The following is a 17,088-nucleotide window of genomic DNA, read 5'->3' on the forward strand; positions in this document are numbered from 1 at the left end:
TAACTAACCACTTTGCCACCAGGGCTACAGCTGCTTGCCTATAGTTCCCTAATATTCCATTAATATTTCCAATAAGTCCCTAATATTTCCAATATTTCATGCTTCCATGGCTTTGACATTGGTCTCTTCTTCAATGTCTTTTCCTGTCCTCTTTCCTTTGCTGCTTCTTTTTATAAGCTAAGCTTTCAAATCTCTATTCTCAAGGCACCTTCTCCAGAAAGTCTTTCTCTTGCATCTCTCTCAAACAGAGTTATCATATTCACCTGCGTGCTTTTTTTTTTTTTACTGATACGCTTATCACATTATGTTGTAATATACCTTCCATTTTACTCTCATGCCATGTATAATACTACAAGCTCCCTGAAGGCAAGGCCTCTGTCTTACTCACCTCTATATTCTCAGCCTCTGATGAAGCATGCTACACGGCATCGTACAATAAGTACTTTCTGAAGCAATGGCTGGGTGACCAACTGAAAAGAAGAATCCAAGATAACTCGAAACCTGCTTAACTAGAAAAATGTGCCTGTTATTAAGCTATTGTCTCTCAGGCCTAAACCTTCCCTTTTATATTTCACTTTGTTACAGAGCTGGACTCTGCAAACCGCATTTCTGCTTCCAGCTGACCCTGTGTTGGGCTTGGCCAATGGGGGGGTGGGGGGGTGGGGGGGGTGTGAGAGGGAAACCAGGAAGCTGGAGGGGGAAAGCAGGAACTTGCTCCTTCCTGTTTGTTTCCTGTTTGTTTGCTGTTTATGTGACCTTCTTCCCAGGCAGCAAGGATTCTTCACCTTGGAAGTAGTAGCTCATTCCCCCTTAGGAACAAATGATTCCAGTTTGCAATGTTTCCAACACTTGGAGAACCACGTTTATCTCATCACCTTACCAAGCCCTCTCCAGATGCCTGCATGCCAGCCCCACGTAGGTCCTCCTCTAAGCTTCTAAGATCTAACACCTCCAAACATTCTCATTTGTTCTTGCTGCCCTATGGGTGGTACCTGCTTCCTGAAGCTGTCATCTCTTCATATCCTCTCAGTCAACAGATTTATAACTAGTTAACAATTCTTTATATTAAGTTATCTCTGTTAAAATAACCGGTATGGTTTCTTTTTCCTGACTGGACATTGATTGCTACAGAAAAAGGGAAATAGGAAAATCATAAAGAGGTAGAGGGTGATGACAGGTTTACATTTGGATTCACTAATTTATTGTTTTTACTACACCATATCGTATAAATATATAAACAACATATTGTATGTATATACATATACACATACATACATCATATATGTATGTGTACAACCAAAAACCAGACCCATTGCCATCGAGTTGATTCCAACTGACAGCAACTCTATAGGACAGAGTAGAACTGCCCCACAGGGTTTCCAAGGAGTGGCTGGTGAATTTGAACTGCCAACCTTTTGGTTTTGTTTTAATTGCTTTTGAAGGTAAGGACTGAGAATTTCAGGGGAGGGGTTGATTAAAAAATACAAACAAACAAATTCTTTTCCATCGAGTTGATTCCGACTCATAGCCACCTTATAGGACAGAGTAGAACTGCCCCATAGGGTGTCCAAGGAGCGGCTGATCATTTTGAACTGCCAAGCTTTTGGTTAGCAGCTAAGTGCCTAACCACTGCATCACCAGGGCTCATATATATATATGTATGTATGTATGTATATATATATATATAATATTATTATTATTTATATATATATACACACACAACCAAAAGCCAAACCCATTGCTGTTGAGTTGATCCCGACTCATAGAGGACCTATAGGACAGGGTACAACGGCCCCATAGGGTTTCCAAGGCTGTCATCTTTACAGAAGCAGACTGCCACATCTTTCTCCTGTGGAGGGGCTGGTAGGTTGAACTACACACGTTTCAATTAGCAGCTGAGTGCTTTAACCACTGCGCTACCAGGGCTCTATGTTTATACGTACATATACACACATATAAAAATTTTTTTTATATGTATATATGTGTGTGTGTATATATATATTTAGAAAATACATATGAACAAAAACAGAAGTATTTAAAATATCTATAATCTATCATCACTTGGCCACAAGCACTGCTAACATTTTTTTGGTGTTTAACATTCCAGGCATTTTTCAGGTACATGTAAATGAAAAAATTATATTATATTTTAAAAGAAAACCGGAATCATAGTAGACATACTGCATAACCTGCTTCTTTTATTATCACGAACCTCTTTCCTTCTCTTTAAAGAGACATCTTCAGCTGCCAGATTTGTCTTCCTAAAGCCTGGATTTGAACAATGGGTCCAGGGTAACTACATTTGTATCAGGTTTTACATTTAACACAGTACCTTTCACATACAGTATTTCATTTAGTTCTCAAAAAACTCTGGGAGGCTAATTATCCTCCTGGGAGCCCTGGTGGCTCAACTGAAAGGTTGGCGGTTTGAACCCACCCAGCGGCTCTGCAGAAAAAAGACTTGGCCATCTGCTACAGCCAAGCAAATCCCATGAGGCAGTTTTACTCTGTCACATGGGGTTACTAGGAGTTGAAAATGAATGGGACAGGACCCAACAACAACAAGTATTCTCTAAGATGCCCAGGTGGCACAAACGGTTTGTGCTCAACTGCTAGCTGAAAGTAGTCATCAGATTTTTTATTTTTAAGACCTAGTTCAAACGCCATCAACTTCATAAAACCTTCCATGAATACTCCAGGCAGAAAGTACCTCTTTCCACTCTAAACCTTCTGGTAAATATTTCTATTTCTCACATTATATGGCAGGTTCTTGTTTTGTTTTGCCTTTTTTATATCTCCTGCTATAGTGAAGTTCGTTGGAATAGGGCTCAAGTCTCACACATCTTTGTATCACCATCAGTAGATACGTACTTATATGTATGTGTCTATATCCATATCCAGGAGCCCTGGTGGTACAACGGCTAAGTGCTTGGCTGCTAACCAAAAGTCTGGTGGTTTGAACCCCCCACACAGCAACTCAGAGGAGAAAGGCCTGGCGATTGGCTCGCATAAAAATCACACCTTAGAAAACCCTATGGGGCAGTTTGGCTCTGTCACATGGGGTCGCTATGAGTCGAAAACAACCCCATGGCATCTAACAGCAACCCAAATTGAATTCCATCAAAATTTCTTTGACTTGATTCAGTGACCCCTCTTTGTTTAGTTTCCTCAATCAGCTTAATTACCCATTCCAGAAAGTTATTTTTTGTAGTTCTCTGCTTGAAATAGTCTTCCATATCTTTCATCTTTGAAAACTATCTCAGATTCTATCCTCCAAAACATTACCCCATACTCAGAAGGAAGGCTCATCACTTTTTTCTGTTTCTAAGTGTTTAGAGGGTGTTTTGTGTATATTTTTGTCTTTTATTGCAAGTTGATCAAATCATTTTACTTATTTAAAGAGACGGTTTATGAGTATAATAAGCCCTATGCAATTTTGTTTCTATTTAAAATGGAAGCTCAAGAGACCACTTTATTGTTTTGTAAAATCCTAAGAAAAAGTGTTTGATGGATTTTGTAGATGGAAGTGATGAGATTCTGCCACTTACAAGGTTACAGACATAAAATAAAAGGAAAACGTGAAAGAATCTTTATTATACAAGGGAACTTATTATTAGGAGAAAGTAAAAGCCCCGTATGGCCTTCCTTGGGAATCCCTTCAATACATGATTACAAATCTGCTAACATAAATATTGCCCTTACTTGTCTTCAGGATACTCTGTAGGAAACCTCCTCTTTTGTGACTCCCATATACTCAACAAAGTAACCTAAACAAAATATCAGATTGATAGGTAAACTACATGGAAGCAATCATATTTATAGTCTTGTTCTTACTAGTTTTTTTTTTTTTTTTTTAAGTCATAAACATCTCATCTCTCTATTAGGGTGAACACTTTTTAATAAGATGATATCCAGAATCAATATTTCAACAATAAAAGAGAATTACCAAGGGAAAATGGTTTGGAGGGTTGGTGGGAGCAGGGTGGCAAGCATTTTCAAAATGAGATTTCTAGGCAGGCTTCCTGCAAGTTAAGGAAAAGATTTGCATAGGCCAATTCACCAAACCGGCTTTGCTTTGAGCTAAGTGTATTTCCTTTGGTGGTGATAGAAGAAAGAGGAGGCAAATGATGAAGCAGAAATTACATGCCATAACCTCCCCCAGAAATACTGCAGGCTGTGGCCATACCTATATAACGGGCTCTGTGTAGTCCCAGAATGAAAAAGAACTATGTGTCTACATTCTATTTCTGTCCTTAGAAATTTCTGATTTTTTTTGCAGCTATCTAAGAAAAATTTGATATTGTTGTTGTCTAAGCACATTTAAACTTCAGCTGGAATAACTGCCAAGTGATTCATGCCTATGTAGGTGAATATAACGATTGTATCTGGAGCCCCAGTGCGCCATTTTCATTTCACTTTAAATAAAAAACAAAATGTATCTGTGTCAGTCAGTGCCCTTCTGCTGTACTCAGAGGTATCAAACAGGCTACAATTATGATCGTGAAGTGATTGTGTCGCATTGGCGGAAGGTTTATTGCTTTCGAGTCTGCTCAGCAGTAACACATTCTACTTCATATTACTCTTTATATCATAGTTGGGCTGTGACTAGAATAATCAAATGCCATCAAGTGCTGTCAAATTCAATTTACAGTATTTTTCGTTGAAGCGGGCTTTCTGCATTATATTTCCTGTTTTCCTTCTCTATAGCTGCCACGAAGTCACTGTAATCACAGGCTTTATTTACAAAACCAACAGGGTGAAGCCATGTCCTGGTCTGTAACAGATACTTTATTTCCCTTTATTCAGAATAGGAATTTGATGAGTTTTCTCATACAATGAGCATTAAGTAGATGAAAGAAAACTATTTCAAGAGGATGGGCATTTTAGAGCCTGCACTAATGTGCTTAGCATAAAATGTAAATTCACATTAGCCATTTTTACGTGTTCATGTGTGTTTGAATCAGAAATATTATTCTTCAAACGAATGTTTGCTGAGTAGAAATTTGGCTTGCTCATTTTTGGTACTGTCATTTACATAACCAGAAATGCAATAATACATTCCCCTTTTGTAATTTTCCTACAGCTCCTCAGCTCATCACCAAAGACTGATCTGAACCAAAGGGTTTCAGTATTTAAAGTTAAAAGGAGCCTAAACTAAGTTCCAGTAGGCATCCGGGAAGTACCACCAAATAAGGGAAGGAAGGGAAGGAGCAAGGCTGCTCTGGACGGACTAACAAAGGGTGTTGAAGTGGAGGATGAAGATCTGAGAAAAACTGGGCTGTGCTGGAACAGGGTTTTCAATCTGCAAATGCTTTATGCCTGCTGGCATCTGGGTTTTCTGTCTTTGAAAGCAAACTCTCGGTTGACAGCTTCTTTCCTTTCTTGACTCTGTGCTTTATTTCCCTCCCCTCCCCTCCCCTCCCCTCCCCTCCCCTCCCCTCCCCTCCCCTCCCCTCCCCTCCCCTCCCCTCCCCTCCCCTCCCCTCCCCTCCCCTCCCCTCCCCTCCCCTCCCCTAGCTTCCCTCACTACTCTCTCCGCACTGTCTCCCTCCCTCCTCCATTCCTTCTCTCCTTCTTTCTTGTCTTCATTTGAGGTGGATTAAACATAATAAATTCAGTTCAGGATGGTGAAAACAAGCTGCATTAACACCACCTACCCGGCCCAGTGGAGACTCATTAAACCAGAAGAACTAGAGTAGAGCCACTCTTCTGCATATGAACAGCAACATCTTCTGAGGAAGAGAAGAGGCTGTTCCAACCTCCAAGGTAATACCAAAAAAACAAAAGCAAACAAACGAACAAAACCCAAACCCATTGCCATTGAGTGGATTCTGACTCACAGCAACTCTATAGGACAGAGTAAAACTGCCCTGGTGTAAACCCTGGTGGCGTAGTGGTTAAGTGCTACAGCTGCTAACCAAAAGGTCAGCAGTTCACCAGGCACTCCGTGGAAACTCTATGGGGCAGTTCTACTCTGACCTATAGGGTTCCTATGAGTTGGAATTGACTTGATGGCAATGGGTTTGGTTTTTGGTTTTTTGGTAGAGTTTCCAAGGGGCTCTTTGTGGCTTTGAACTGCCGACCTTTTGGTTAGCAGCCACAGCTCTTAGCCATTACACCACCAGGGTTTCCTCCACATAATAAGGGGATGGGAAATATTAGAATTCTCTTCCCAGACCTGGTTCCTCCTCCTCAAAGACTATGTTCTCTCGGCCATTGAGCCTCTGCAGGATTGCTCTATCACTTTATCAAATGTAAGGAAGGCTTCTAGGAGCTAAATTATGATGCCTGGTCTTTCAAACACGTCTCAGCCAAAAGTGTTATGTGGTAGCTATGGCTTTTTTTCCTTGCACAATATGTAAAAGTGCTCAGTGCCAGGCTTAGTCTCTAGTAGGTGCTCCAAAAAAACATGAATCCCCATACATTGTCTTATGGAAATGGAAAACATATTTAATTCTATAGTCCTGCAGTATTACACATTCTCAGCTAATTAAAAACAACAATAATAGTCTTACCTGTGAATGAAGTAGCTGAGGATGATGCCATTTGGTTTTTTAGGTGGTGTCCACGTGAGCTCTATGCAAGCTGGCCCCAGTGCCTTAAGAGCGGGAGAACTAAGATCCATTGGGGCTGCTTCAGATGTTTTACCAAACATCCTGCTGCTTACTCCACAACCTCCTTCAAAAAATTAGACCTTTTTAGTAGTTTATCAAACAGGGCAAAGAGTGGTATACGCGTGTAGAAGAGTAAGGATATAACACAGATCAATTTATCTGAGTACATATTCTTGGCCAGTACTATACATCTCTATAAGGTAAATGTTTACATAGGAGATCACTTTTGGAAAACCCATTAATTAAGCATCTATTCACACAGACCTTGGCAATAAAGCATGTGCTTGTCTTAAGTGAGGCCTCTCTCATTTAGTGCAGTCGCTCTAGCCAGAAAGTGAGAACGTGCTTAAAGTTCACAAGTCGCGTGATCTACACATCTTGAACACGCCTGGTATTTTATTTTGGCCAATATTTTAAAATAATACCCATTCTCCAAACACTTGGGAACTCAAACAAGTAGTTTGAAACATATTGTACCTCTACGGCACAGATTCCGGGCACAGTGACACAGAAGCTGACTTTACATTTAAAGCAAGGAAACAGTACTTGAAAGCTTTTTCCACGTTGATCAGGTGCTGGCTAACGCAGAAAAGCAATACCTTTCAAACCAAAATGCTGAAGGGCTCGTTTAGTTTATGGATAGAAATGGAAAAATTGACTTGGATGTGCTCCCAGCTCCTCCTAAATTCTGAGATGAACCATAGGAAAACTGGAAACCCCTGAAGTCTTAACCAACTCTATGGGAAGTAACATCCATTTGCAATTGGAAGTTCCTAAGGACATGGTAATATGGGAGCTTTAGCTAAATGTTAAATATCCAAAACCCATTGCTGTTGAGTTGATTCTGACTCATAGCAACCCTACAAGACAGAGCAGAACTGCCCCATAGGGTTCCAAGGCTGTAAATCTTTAAGGGGGGAGACTGCCACATCTTCTTCCCCAGAGCAGTGGTGGGTTCAAACCATCAACCTTTCAGTTAATAGCTGAGTGCCTAATTACCACGCCACCATGGCTCCTGCATGATAAATATATTAAAAACCAAACCAAACCCACTGCTGATGAGTCGAATGTGACTCATAGTGACCCTACAGGACAGAGTAGAATTGCCCCATAGGGTTTCTAAGGCTGTAAATCCTCATGGAAGCAGACTGCCACGTCTTTCTCCTGCAGAGCTGCTAGCAGGTTTGAACCAGCAACTTTGCAGTTAGCAGCCAAGCACTTTAACCACCGTCCACCAGGGCTCCTACATGTTAAGTATAAGATTGGTAAAATTTTTTAGTTTAAGACAAAGCAATTTGTACACCAATGAGAGTTACACATTATTTTCTCTTAATAATTGGGCTTATGTTTCATTTCATATATATATACATATATATTGGCGAAGAATATTAACTATACCATGGACTACCAAAAGAACAAACAAATCTGTCTTGGCAGAAATAGAGCCAGAAAGTTCCTTAGAAGCAAGGATGATGAGACTTTGTCTCACATATTTTGGACATGTTGTCAGGAGGCATCAGTCCCTGGTGAAGGACATCACGCTTGATAAAGTAGAGGGTCAGCAAAAAGGAGGAAGACCCTCAAGTAGATGAACCGACACAGCAGCTGTAACAACGGGCTCAAGCATGACAACGATTGTGAGGACGATGCAGGACTGGGCAGTGTTTCATTCTGTTGTCCACAGGGTCGCTATGAATTGAAACCGGCTTGACAGCACCTAACACAATAGGGAGCCCTTGGATTGAAAATGGTTAAGCGGTCAACTACTAGCCAAAAGGTTGGCTGCTCGAACCCACCCAGAGATGCCTTGGAAGGCAGGCCCAGCAATCTGTTTCCAAAAGGTCACAGCCTTGAAAACCCTATGGAGCAAGCAGTTCCATATAACAACATCTATTTAATGTGTAACGGTGATAACTAAGATAATTAATGTGCAGCTGTCTTGATTCTCTGCTCCACCCTCCTAAATCTTAGTTTACATTTGAACCATTGTCCGTTTGGAGGGATGAATGGAACGGACAGGCTCTTCTGTGTGTAAGATATTGCAGATAGAGGATGGTGATCTCACTGGCCACAAGCCTGTACCATGAAACTCAAAAAGAAGTTTATATCTGTGAGATAGCGTTCAGGCAAGCACTGTGAAAAATGTGAGGTTCATCCGGGTGTAGTTCACCTTCTAAATAACTACCGCCTGCCCCCTCCTGAATACAATTTAAATAAAACCAAGATGAAAACATTTTCTGTGGAATTTTTGTAACACCCATTTTGTTTTACACTACTGGTGACTCCTTTATGTGAGCTAGGTGTTTTTCTTTTAAAAACTAAACTAAAAAAGAAAGTGCCTTATAAAACAAGACTTTGGAAAACCAACATTTTCATATATTTAAATATTCATGATTTGATGTGCAGAATTGCATAATGCTTCACTCAGTGCTGGGTTCTGGTTTTTCTGGGTAAACAGTCCACTACAAATAAGAAATTGAATGTTAGTCTTTTTATTTGAATTGAGAATCTATTCCTCTTTGGTGGAATTTTTTTTTATGAAACACCTTTTCAGCCCAAGTCAGTGTATAAAAGACACTCACCATTTTGACAGGCTTGGAGCCGTATCTCGTACTGCGTGAAGGGGGCTAAATTTTCCAGCAGCGTGGAATGACGGTGACCCACGGGGGAGATGAGAGGTGCTTCACTTCCAGCATTGATTACGATGTTGTACTCCACAGGCATTTGGGGGATGAGAATCCCTTTACAGAGAGAGAGAGAGAGAGAAAGAGAAAAGAAAAAAATGTATGCTCCACAGAATGGCTGAGAAATGGTTGTCCTTTTACAACAACATATATTTGGAATTTTGTAATGGAGAGATTATTGCTTAAATGGTAATTAAAAGCTGTATGAAACTTAAGTTGGAAAATAATATAAAGCATATTCTAGCTCTTAGAAATCTGCATGGCCCATTTTCGATAAATACAAAGTATGATAAACCAAACCATTGCCATTGAGTCAATTCCGACTCATAACACTTCTATAGGACAGAGCAGAACTGCCCCATAGGGTTTCCAAGGGGCATCTCATGGGCTTGAGCTGCTGACCTTTTGGTTAGCAGCCATAGCTCTTAACCACTACACCACCAGGGCTTCCATGAAGCAGAATAGTTCCATTTAAAGGTATACCCTTTTGTCAAATATAAGTGAAGGCGTGATTTTTCATTTTTTAAAAGACACAAAGAAATTAGAAATGGGGCCACATACTTTTTCTAGGCTTACTTATTCTTAAAGTACATAAACAACAATGCCAATTTTGCTTGTGACAATAATTTTTCTGTAGAGCACTGTGTATGCATCCTGTCTGACATAGATCCTTGACATAATAACCCAATGCCAAAGAGGCAATTCCGACTCATAGCAGCCCTATAGGACAGAGTAGAATAGCCCATAAAATATCCAAATCATAGTTTACCTAGAGAATTCCCAGGGCATCAACATCAACTCAGGACAGTCCACTCTGTCAATGAGAATTATGGATCTAAATCCACATGAAATTTGAGTACAAAATTGTCATTTTTCACCACTGCTTTGTAAAAAGAGATGGTCTAGGCATTTTGGCTACTTTACAATTTATTTATGACATACTGCATTGGGCAAATCTGCTGCAAAAGACCTCTTTAAAGTGTTAAAAAGCAAAGATGTCACTTTGAGGACTAAGGTGTACCTGACCCAAGCCATGGTGTTTCAATTGCCTCATATGCATGTGAACGCTGGACAATGAATAAAGAAGACCGAAGGAGAATTGATGCCTTTGAATTATGGTGTTGGTGAAGAATATTGAATATACGATGGGCTGCCAGAAGAACAAACAAATCTATCTTGGAAGAAGTATAGCCAGAATACTCTTTAGAAGTGAGAATGGTGAGACTTTGTCTCCTGTACTTTGGACATATTATCAGAAGGGACCAGTCCCTGTAGGAGGGCAACGTTCTTAGAAAATAGAGGGTCAGGGAAAAAGAGGAAGGCCCTATATGAGTTGGATTGACACAGTGGCTGCAACAATGGTGTTAAATATAGTGAAGATTGTGAGGATGGTATAGGACCAGGCAGTGTTCATTCTGTTTTACATAGGGTTGCTATGAGTCGTAACCACCGCGTAGGCACCTAACAAAAACAATAACAAAAATCTATGTATTTAATTAAATACCTGTAAGTTTTATTTAAGGTCCCTGGGTAGTGCAAACAGTTTGAGCTTGGCTGCTAACTGAAAGATTGGAGTTTTGAACCTACTCAGCATCGCCACAGAAGAAAACCCTGGCAGTCTGCTTCTATACAGATTACAGTCAAGGAAACCCTACAGAGCTACTCAGTAACACTTGGGGTTGCCATGAGTTGGAATTGACTGGATGGCAATTTTTTTTTTTTTTTTTTTTACTTGGCCATGAACAACATTGACTTTTCAACTGGGGAGATGAGCATTGAATGAATAATGGAGTTTCCATTAAATTTTATCATCCAGCTGGTAGCTTTTAACACTTGTAGGCTTCAACACTTACTTTTGTAGTACATCAATAAATTTGTTTTTGCTATAAGAACAATGGAGTCCCTGCATGGTGCAAATCACTAACACACTTAGCCATTAACCCAAAGGTTGGAGGTTGGAGTCCAACCAGAGCCACCTCAAAAGAAAGGCCTGGCAATTTACTTCTGAAAAATCAGCCATTGAAAACCCTATGAAGCATACTTCTACTCTGAGACACATAGGTTTGCCATGAGTCAGAACTGACTTGATGGCAACTTTTTTTAAATAATGAAACATACATACAACATCATCACTGAGAAGACAGTTCAGGACTCAGTGACCCATTAGAGATAAGCCTAGAGAATGAGATGTGGTTCTTCTTTCTATAGATGTAGCTCCAATTTTTAAGGGCCAGAAGAGCTAGTCCAAACCAAAAATATTCAGGATTTTGTGTGGGATAGATGTCAGCAAGGCTTTTCTGAAAGAGAGATGTTGACTGTAGTCAGAGAAGCTAATCAATTATTTCTTTTCAGAGGTGACATACTGTGCTGAATTTAGAAATGCAGATTGAGAACCAGGAGACTGGTGCAAGATGGCACATGAGCCAACCCACAGAACAAGAGGCTTCCTGGAGGAGTGCAGTGCCCCCAGGTACTTATAGGTGGAGGTAGGCCTGCTGACCCATGGAGTGAGACAGCTGAGTATCTTCCAGCCAAGGCTTACCTTCGGAGAGAGGTGCCTTCTGGCAATTATCAGTAGAGCTAAAGAGCTTTGTAACACTTGCCCAGGTAGGACAGAGGCTGGGCTGGCCTAAGAGGCCTGAAGGGCTGAGGGACCGAGAAGCCGAGGAACCAGAAAGCAGAAGCTTAAGAGACAAGGAGCACAGGAAGCAGAGCTGCCTTGGTCTCAAAGGGTAGGGCTACAACCTCTGTGGTCTCAAAGGGTGGAACTATGGCCTGCTGGGTCTCAAAGGGCAGGGCCAAGGCCTCTTGGGTGTCAAAGGCCTTCACTAACTCAGTTCTGGAGAGTGGGGTTCCAGGGGGATGGGAATGGATCTGCTTCCCAAAGTTGAGGGGGTAGGACTGCCATGCCCAAGGGGCAGAAGAACAGGGCCTGCCAGGGCCCAAAAGGGCAGGGTTGCTACTCAGGTAGACTAGAAGAATGGGGCTGCCCAAAGCTGAGGGAGCAGAGTTGCCTTCCCAGTAGGCCTGGGAGGTGATGCTGAATCTGGAGAGTGTGGCCAGCACCCAGAGTGTGGAGGAGAGGACCATTGCGTAATGGTCTCAGAGAGCAGAGGATTAATTTCAAGCCTTGATAGCTAATGTAATGTGTTCTGCTGACTTGCTTGGTGCCTGTTATCCTTTATTTCTCTCCAAATTCTTCCACTGGTAACGGAAACGTCTAGCTTGTGCCTGTTCCACCATTGTACTTCGGAAGCAGACAACTTGTATTCTAGATTTCACAGACGAAGAGGAATTTTGCCCCAGGATGGAATCTGGATTTTGGGGATGATACGATCGGGTGAGTGTGTTTTACGTGTGGCAAGGACATAAATTTTGGGTGGCTGAAGGATGAAATATTGTGGATTGAATTGTGTTCTCCCAAAATATGTGTCAACTTGGCAAGGCCATATTTTTTCCATTAATTAAAAAAAAAAAAAAAATCACAACAAAGGGTCAATACCTTGATAAGTTAATTCATTTTTTGCTTTAACGGTGTAGCGAGCACACACAGTGGGCTTATTTAGAAGATATCCTTCAAGGCCTAAATCTCAACTGCTGAGAATGTTTTTACTGCTCCTAATAAGACCTTTACAATTAAAATGAAGTTTGAGAGTTGGAGGAAGAGAATTGATTCCGGGGATCATTTGAGACTCTCAGTTGATTTATGAGTGAGGAAAACCTAAATATTACAGGTAAAATAAAGAGCAATAAAAACAGTCATTTTTCCACCCCACTAACGACATTCTTAGGAGAGTATTGCTGGAGGTAGTAAAAGAGATTGAAGAATGAATCACACACCTTCTCTGTCATGGACTGAGTTGTGTCCGCCCAAAATACATATCAACTTGGTTAGGCCACGATTCCCAGTATCATGTGGTTGTCCTCCATTTTGTGATAGTAATTTTATGTTAAACAGGATTAGGATGGGATTGCAACACCCTTACTAAGGTCACATCCATGATTCAGTGTAAAAGGAGCTCCTCTGGAGTGTGGCCTGAACCACCTTTTATCTTACAAGAGATAAAAGGAAAGGGAAGCAAGCAGAGAGCTGGGGACCTCATACCACCAAGGAATAAGCACCAGGAGCAGAGCACATCCTTTGGACCTGGGGTTCCTGTGTGGACAAGCTCCTAGTCCAGGGGAAAACTGATGAGAAGGACCTTTCTCCAGAGTCGGCACAGAGAGAGAGCATTCCCCTGGATCTGACACCCTGAATCTGGACTTCTAGCCTACTCGACAATGAGAGAATAAATTTCTCTTTGTTAAAGCCATCCACTTGCGGTATTTCTGTTATAGCAGCACTAGATGACTAAGAAACTCTTAGTTTGCAATCCTGCCTTTCAGTAGGAAGATATGTTTACTGAAATTCCTGTCAAGAGTATCCTGCAATGGGCCAGCATTCTACCTCAATTTGGGCATTTCTCCTCATTAGTACCATGGCACCATCTGTAAAGCAGTGGGAAAAAGTTTGCTATTTGTACCCACATATTTATGATAAAATGCAGAGAGGCAAACATCTGGGCATTGAACCTGTTATTGGGCTCAGCTTTCTTCAGACTGATCCAATATCTGGAAATATAAGAGTGGATCATTCTTTAGCCAATTAAATTAGTAGAAAACGTTCCCTCTGAGTTTTGAGTTATTTATGACATTATTTTTGGGACGAAGGCAAACATATTGGAATAGAATGCCAAATTTTCAAGAATCTTTACGATAAAAAGCAAGACCTTAGAGAAATTGCAAGTTTATGGTGACTGCTTCAGGGATAGCATGGCTATTCAGTGTTCCTTGTTCTAAGGCAGATTTAGCAGCAAAGTTTGACAAACACGCATTTATGAACCGTATGCCATCATTCTTGTTGACCTAGACAAACCACAGATAGGGTCAGACAGATTGAATCCCTCCTTTGCCTTATTTTCCAAGTTGTTGTGATTTTGAGTTGAGAGTAGAACTGCCCCATAGGGTTTCCTAGGCTGTAATCTTTACAGAAGCAGGTTGCCACATCTGTTTTTCACAGAATGGCTGATAGGTTTGAGCTGCTGACCTTTTTTGCTGAGCAGCCTCGTACCTAACCATTGTACCACCAGATCTCCTTATTTCTGGAGTACCACTGGCAAATTATCCAAACTCTGTGAATGCCAGTCCCTTAATCTGTAAAATGGTGACAATAATAGTTATTCTTTATTATAATTCTTGATTTTTCCTTATTATTAATAAAACTCATAAAGAGTTGTAAGGATTAAATTAGAAAATGTATGCAAAACACTTAAGTACATTCTTGCAACACAGAAAGATTCCTCTACAAAACATAATGAAATAAAAACAACCATGACACTGTTTTCACCTGCCCTCAAACACTTCTGAACCCATCTCTCATATGAAGTTGTTATTTCAATTACAAAAACGTGCTATATTCATTTAAGTAAATGTCTCTGTGATGACATTTAGTTATCTAGTCTTATTTTCTGTGTACCCTTGGATATGATCTAGTTGTATTGTGCATTCTCAACAGCCATTGGAATGGTCTTCTCTTCAGTCAGTCTGACGTTGCAGGTTACTGTATATCTTCAGTTTGCACCTACTAGTCTGTTTCCAGGCTTTATATTCTTCAAGAGAAAACTTCTGTGCTGAAAAGGACAGGACTCCCAGGGGGTCAGGGAACACAACTGCACTTCCACCACATTTCAAATATAGATGTAATCTTCATCTAGGTTTAAACATGGCTGGCCAAAGCATGAACCTGGAAAACGTATTTTTCACATCTTGGTTAATAGGAAATAAATGCCCTTTACATATACCTGTGAGGTGTTGAAACAGAAAATGCTTCTCTAAGCTGTGAACATGTCAAACAATGACATGCACTTAGGAAGGAAAGCCCTTTCCACTATCATAACTTACAGGGCTGTGACATGGAAGCCTCTGGTGTCCCTGCAAACCCTCCACCATCTGCAATGAGTCTGAAACTGCTGAGCCCCCTGGTATTCTGATGACTAAATGGAATGAAATGGGCATATTTGTTAAAGTCAGCTGGGAGGCCACACGACTTGGTTAGTTCGCGAGTTCATAAATTTATGTCAAAGCAGGAGGAGCAGTGGAAGCTCAAGTGAACCAATTTACCCTAAGTACAAACGGCAGTTTTGTTATTTGGTGTCAAAGTTACCAGTCGCACAATGACAAGCTGCCATAACACATTTTCTTGTTCACTAAAGAACAAGGACTTCGTTGGTTAATATTCCTCGCAATGCGCCTTTTCATAATTTACAACAACTAGATGCTGATAGGTTATTTAACATTTATGAAGTTAAGATGTAATCAGAAAAACCCTGATTATCTTTACAAATAAAAAAGTTAAATTATTCAACTTTTTTTTTTCTCAGTGGCTTTATTTTGCGGCAGGTGCATACTTTACAGTGGGACAAGTCAATCAAATAATCCTTCTTAAAATCTTTTGTTTTCAGGAGCTAGAGCAGGAACAATTCTAAGAGGGAAACTATTAATTCAGTTTGATAGCCCCATTTGCTTCAAAAGACTGCTTGCACTTAACATAATGCTTTTAACAAGTCAGCCAAAATTCTTCTCTTTATAGACAGGGGTACCTTGGTTATGCCCTTTTGTGGGCGTGGAAATGAAATGGGCCCTTCTTGAATAACCATCTCCCTCACATCCTGCCTTTGATCAAGGTGGATGACTGCAGGTGAAAATAAATTGGAAACTCCGAGGAGCTTGTCAGCAAATCTACAGAAGGTCGGTGAGTCTCTGCTTTGATCTAGAACTTATAAGAGATACCAGCTGGAAGAGCCTTCAGCCAGGTTCTGGGGAACCCTAGAATCTTGAGTGGGAGTAGTGGGGAGTAGGAGCGGGAGGGCCTGGGTAGATTAGGAACAAAGAAAATTCCAGGAAAATAACTTCAGAATGAAATGTCAGTTTAGGAATAATATCAGCATTATTGAATATGTAGTCTCACCTCTGTTGAGATGCGTCAGAGTTGAGGAGAGGACTTTGTGTGTGTGCATGCAGGTATGGATAGATAATGAAGGTGCTACATGCAGATTTAAGGGAAGAATCACTGGGAGAGGATGGCTGATTAATAAAAACCTTTTAATCTATAATACCAGTGAAGAAGTGTTTATGTTGGGTTCAACCATGAGAAATTGCCATTTTTATTGGACAAAATGGTAGACTATCAGCAGTTTCATATGAGTCAAACTAATATATTCTCAGAAGGCCAAAAGAAGAGCTCAAAGCTTTCTTTATTTCAAAGTATTTAACTTATAGAGATTTAGTTCTTTTTTTTCTTTTCCTCTGTAGCTCCAAAGTCCAGAACAGTGCTTGACACACAGTTGCTCAATAAATATTTGATTTAATAGAAGGATGATCTCATTTAACATTCATACAACCTCATATGCATTCGAAAGGTGGGCAATGAATAAGGAAGCCTGAAGAAGAATTGATGCCTTTGAATTATGATGTTGGCATAGAATATTGAATTATATCACCGACTGCCAAAAGAACAAATGAATCTGTCTTGGAAGAAGTACAGCCACAAATCTCCTTAGAAGTGAGAATGGCGAGACTTTGTCTCACATACTTTAGACATGTTACAGGAGGAACTAGTCCCTGGAGAAGGACATCATGCTTGGTAAAGTAGAGGGTCAGTGAAAAAGAGAAGACCCTCAGCGAGATGGATTGACACACTGGCTGCAATAATGGGCTTAAGCATAACAATGATCATGAGGATGGTGCAGGAC

At 40.6% G+C, this 17,088-nt stretch overlaps 1 protein-coding gene across 4 annotated transcripts in view; it reads right to left on the reverse strand.

The window, feature by feature from the left end:
* Window positions 1-17,088, reverse strand: part of USH2A (usherin) — a 906,431-nt gene that overhangs the window by 123,739 nt on the left and 765,604 nt on the right. For 3 of the 4 annotated variants that reach the window (XM_049868234.1, XM_049868231.1, XM_049868233.1), the window contains 2 exons: window positions 9,197-9,355; window positions 6,516-6,678 (listed from right to left, as the gene is read on the reverse strand). In XM_049868234.1, coding sequence (XP_049724191.1) covers window positions 6,516-6,678; window positions 9,197-9,355 — 322 coding nt within the window. The remainder of the gene's footprint in view (window positions 1-6,515; window positions 6,679-9,196; window positions 9,356-17,088) is intronic. The other variant, XM_049868232.1, reaches the window with a different exon arrangement.

This window comes from Elephas maximus, chromosome 24 (assembly GCF_024166365.1).
Source record: "Elephas maximus indicus isolate mEleMax1 chromosome 24, mEleMax1 primary haplotype, whole genome shotgun sequence".
Classification (NCBI taxonomy): domain Eukaryota; kingdom Metazoa; phylum Chordata; class Mammalia; order Proboscidea; family Elephantidae; genus Elephas; species Elephas maximus.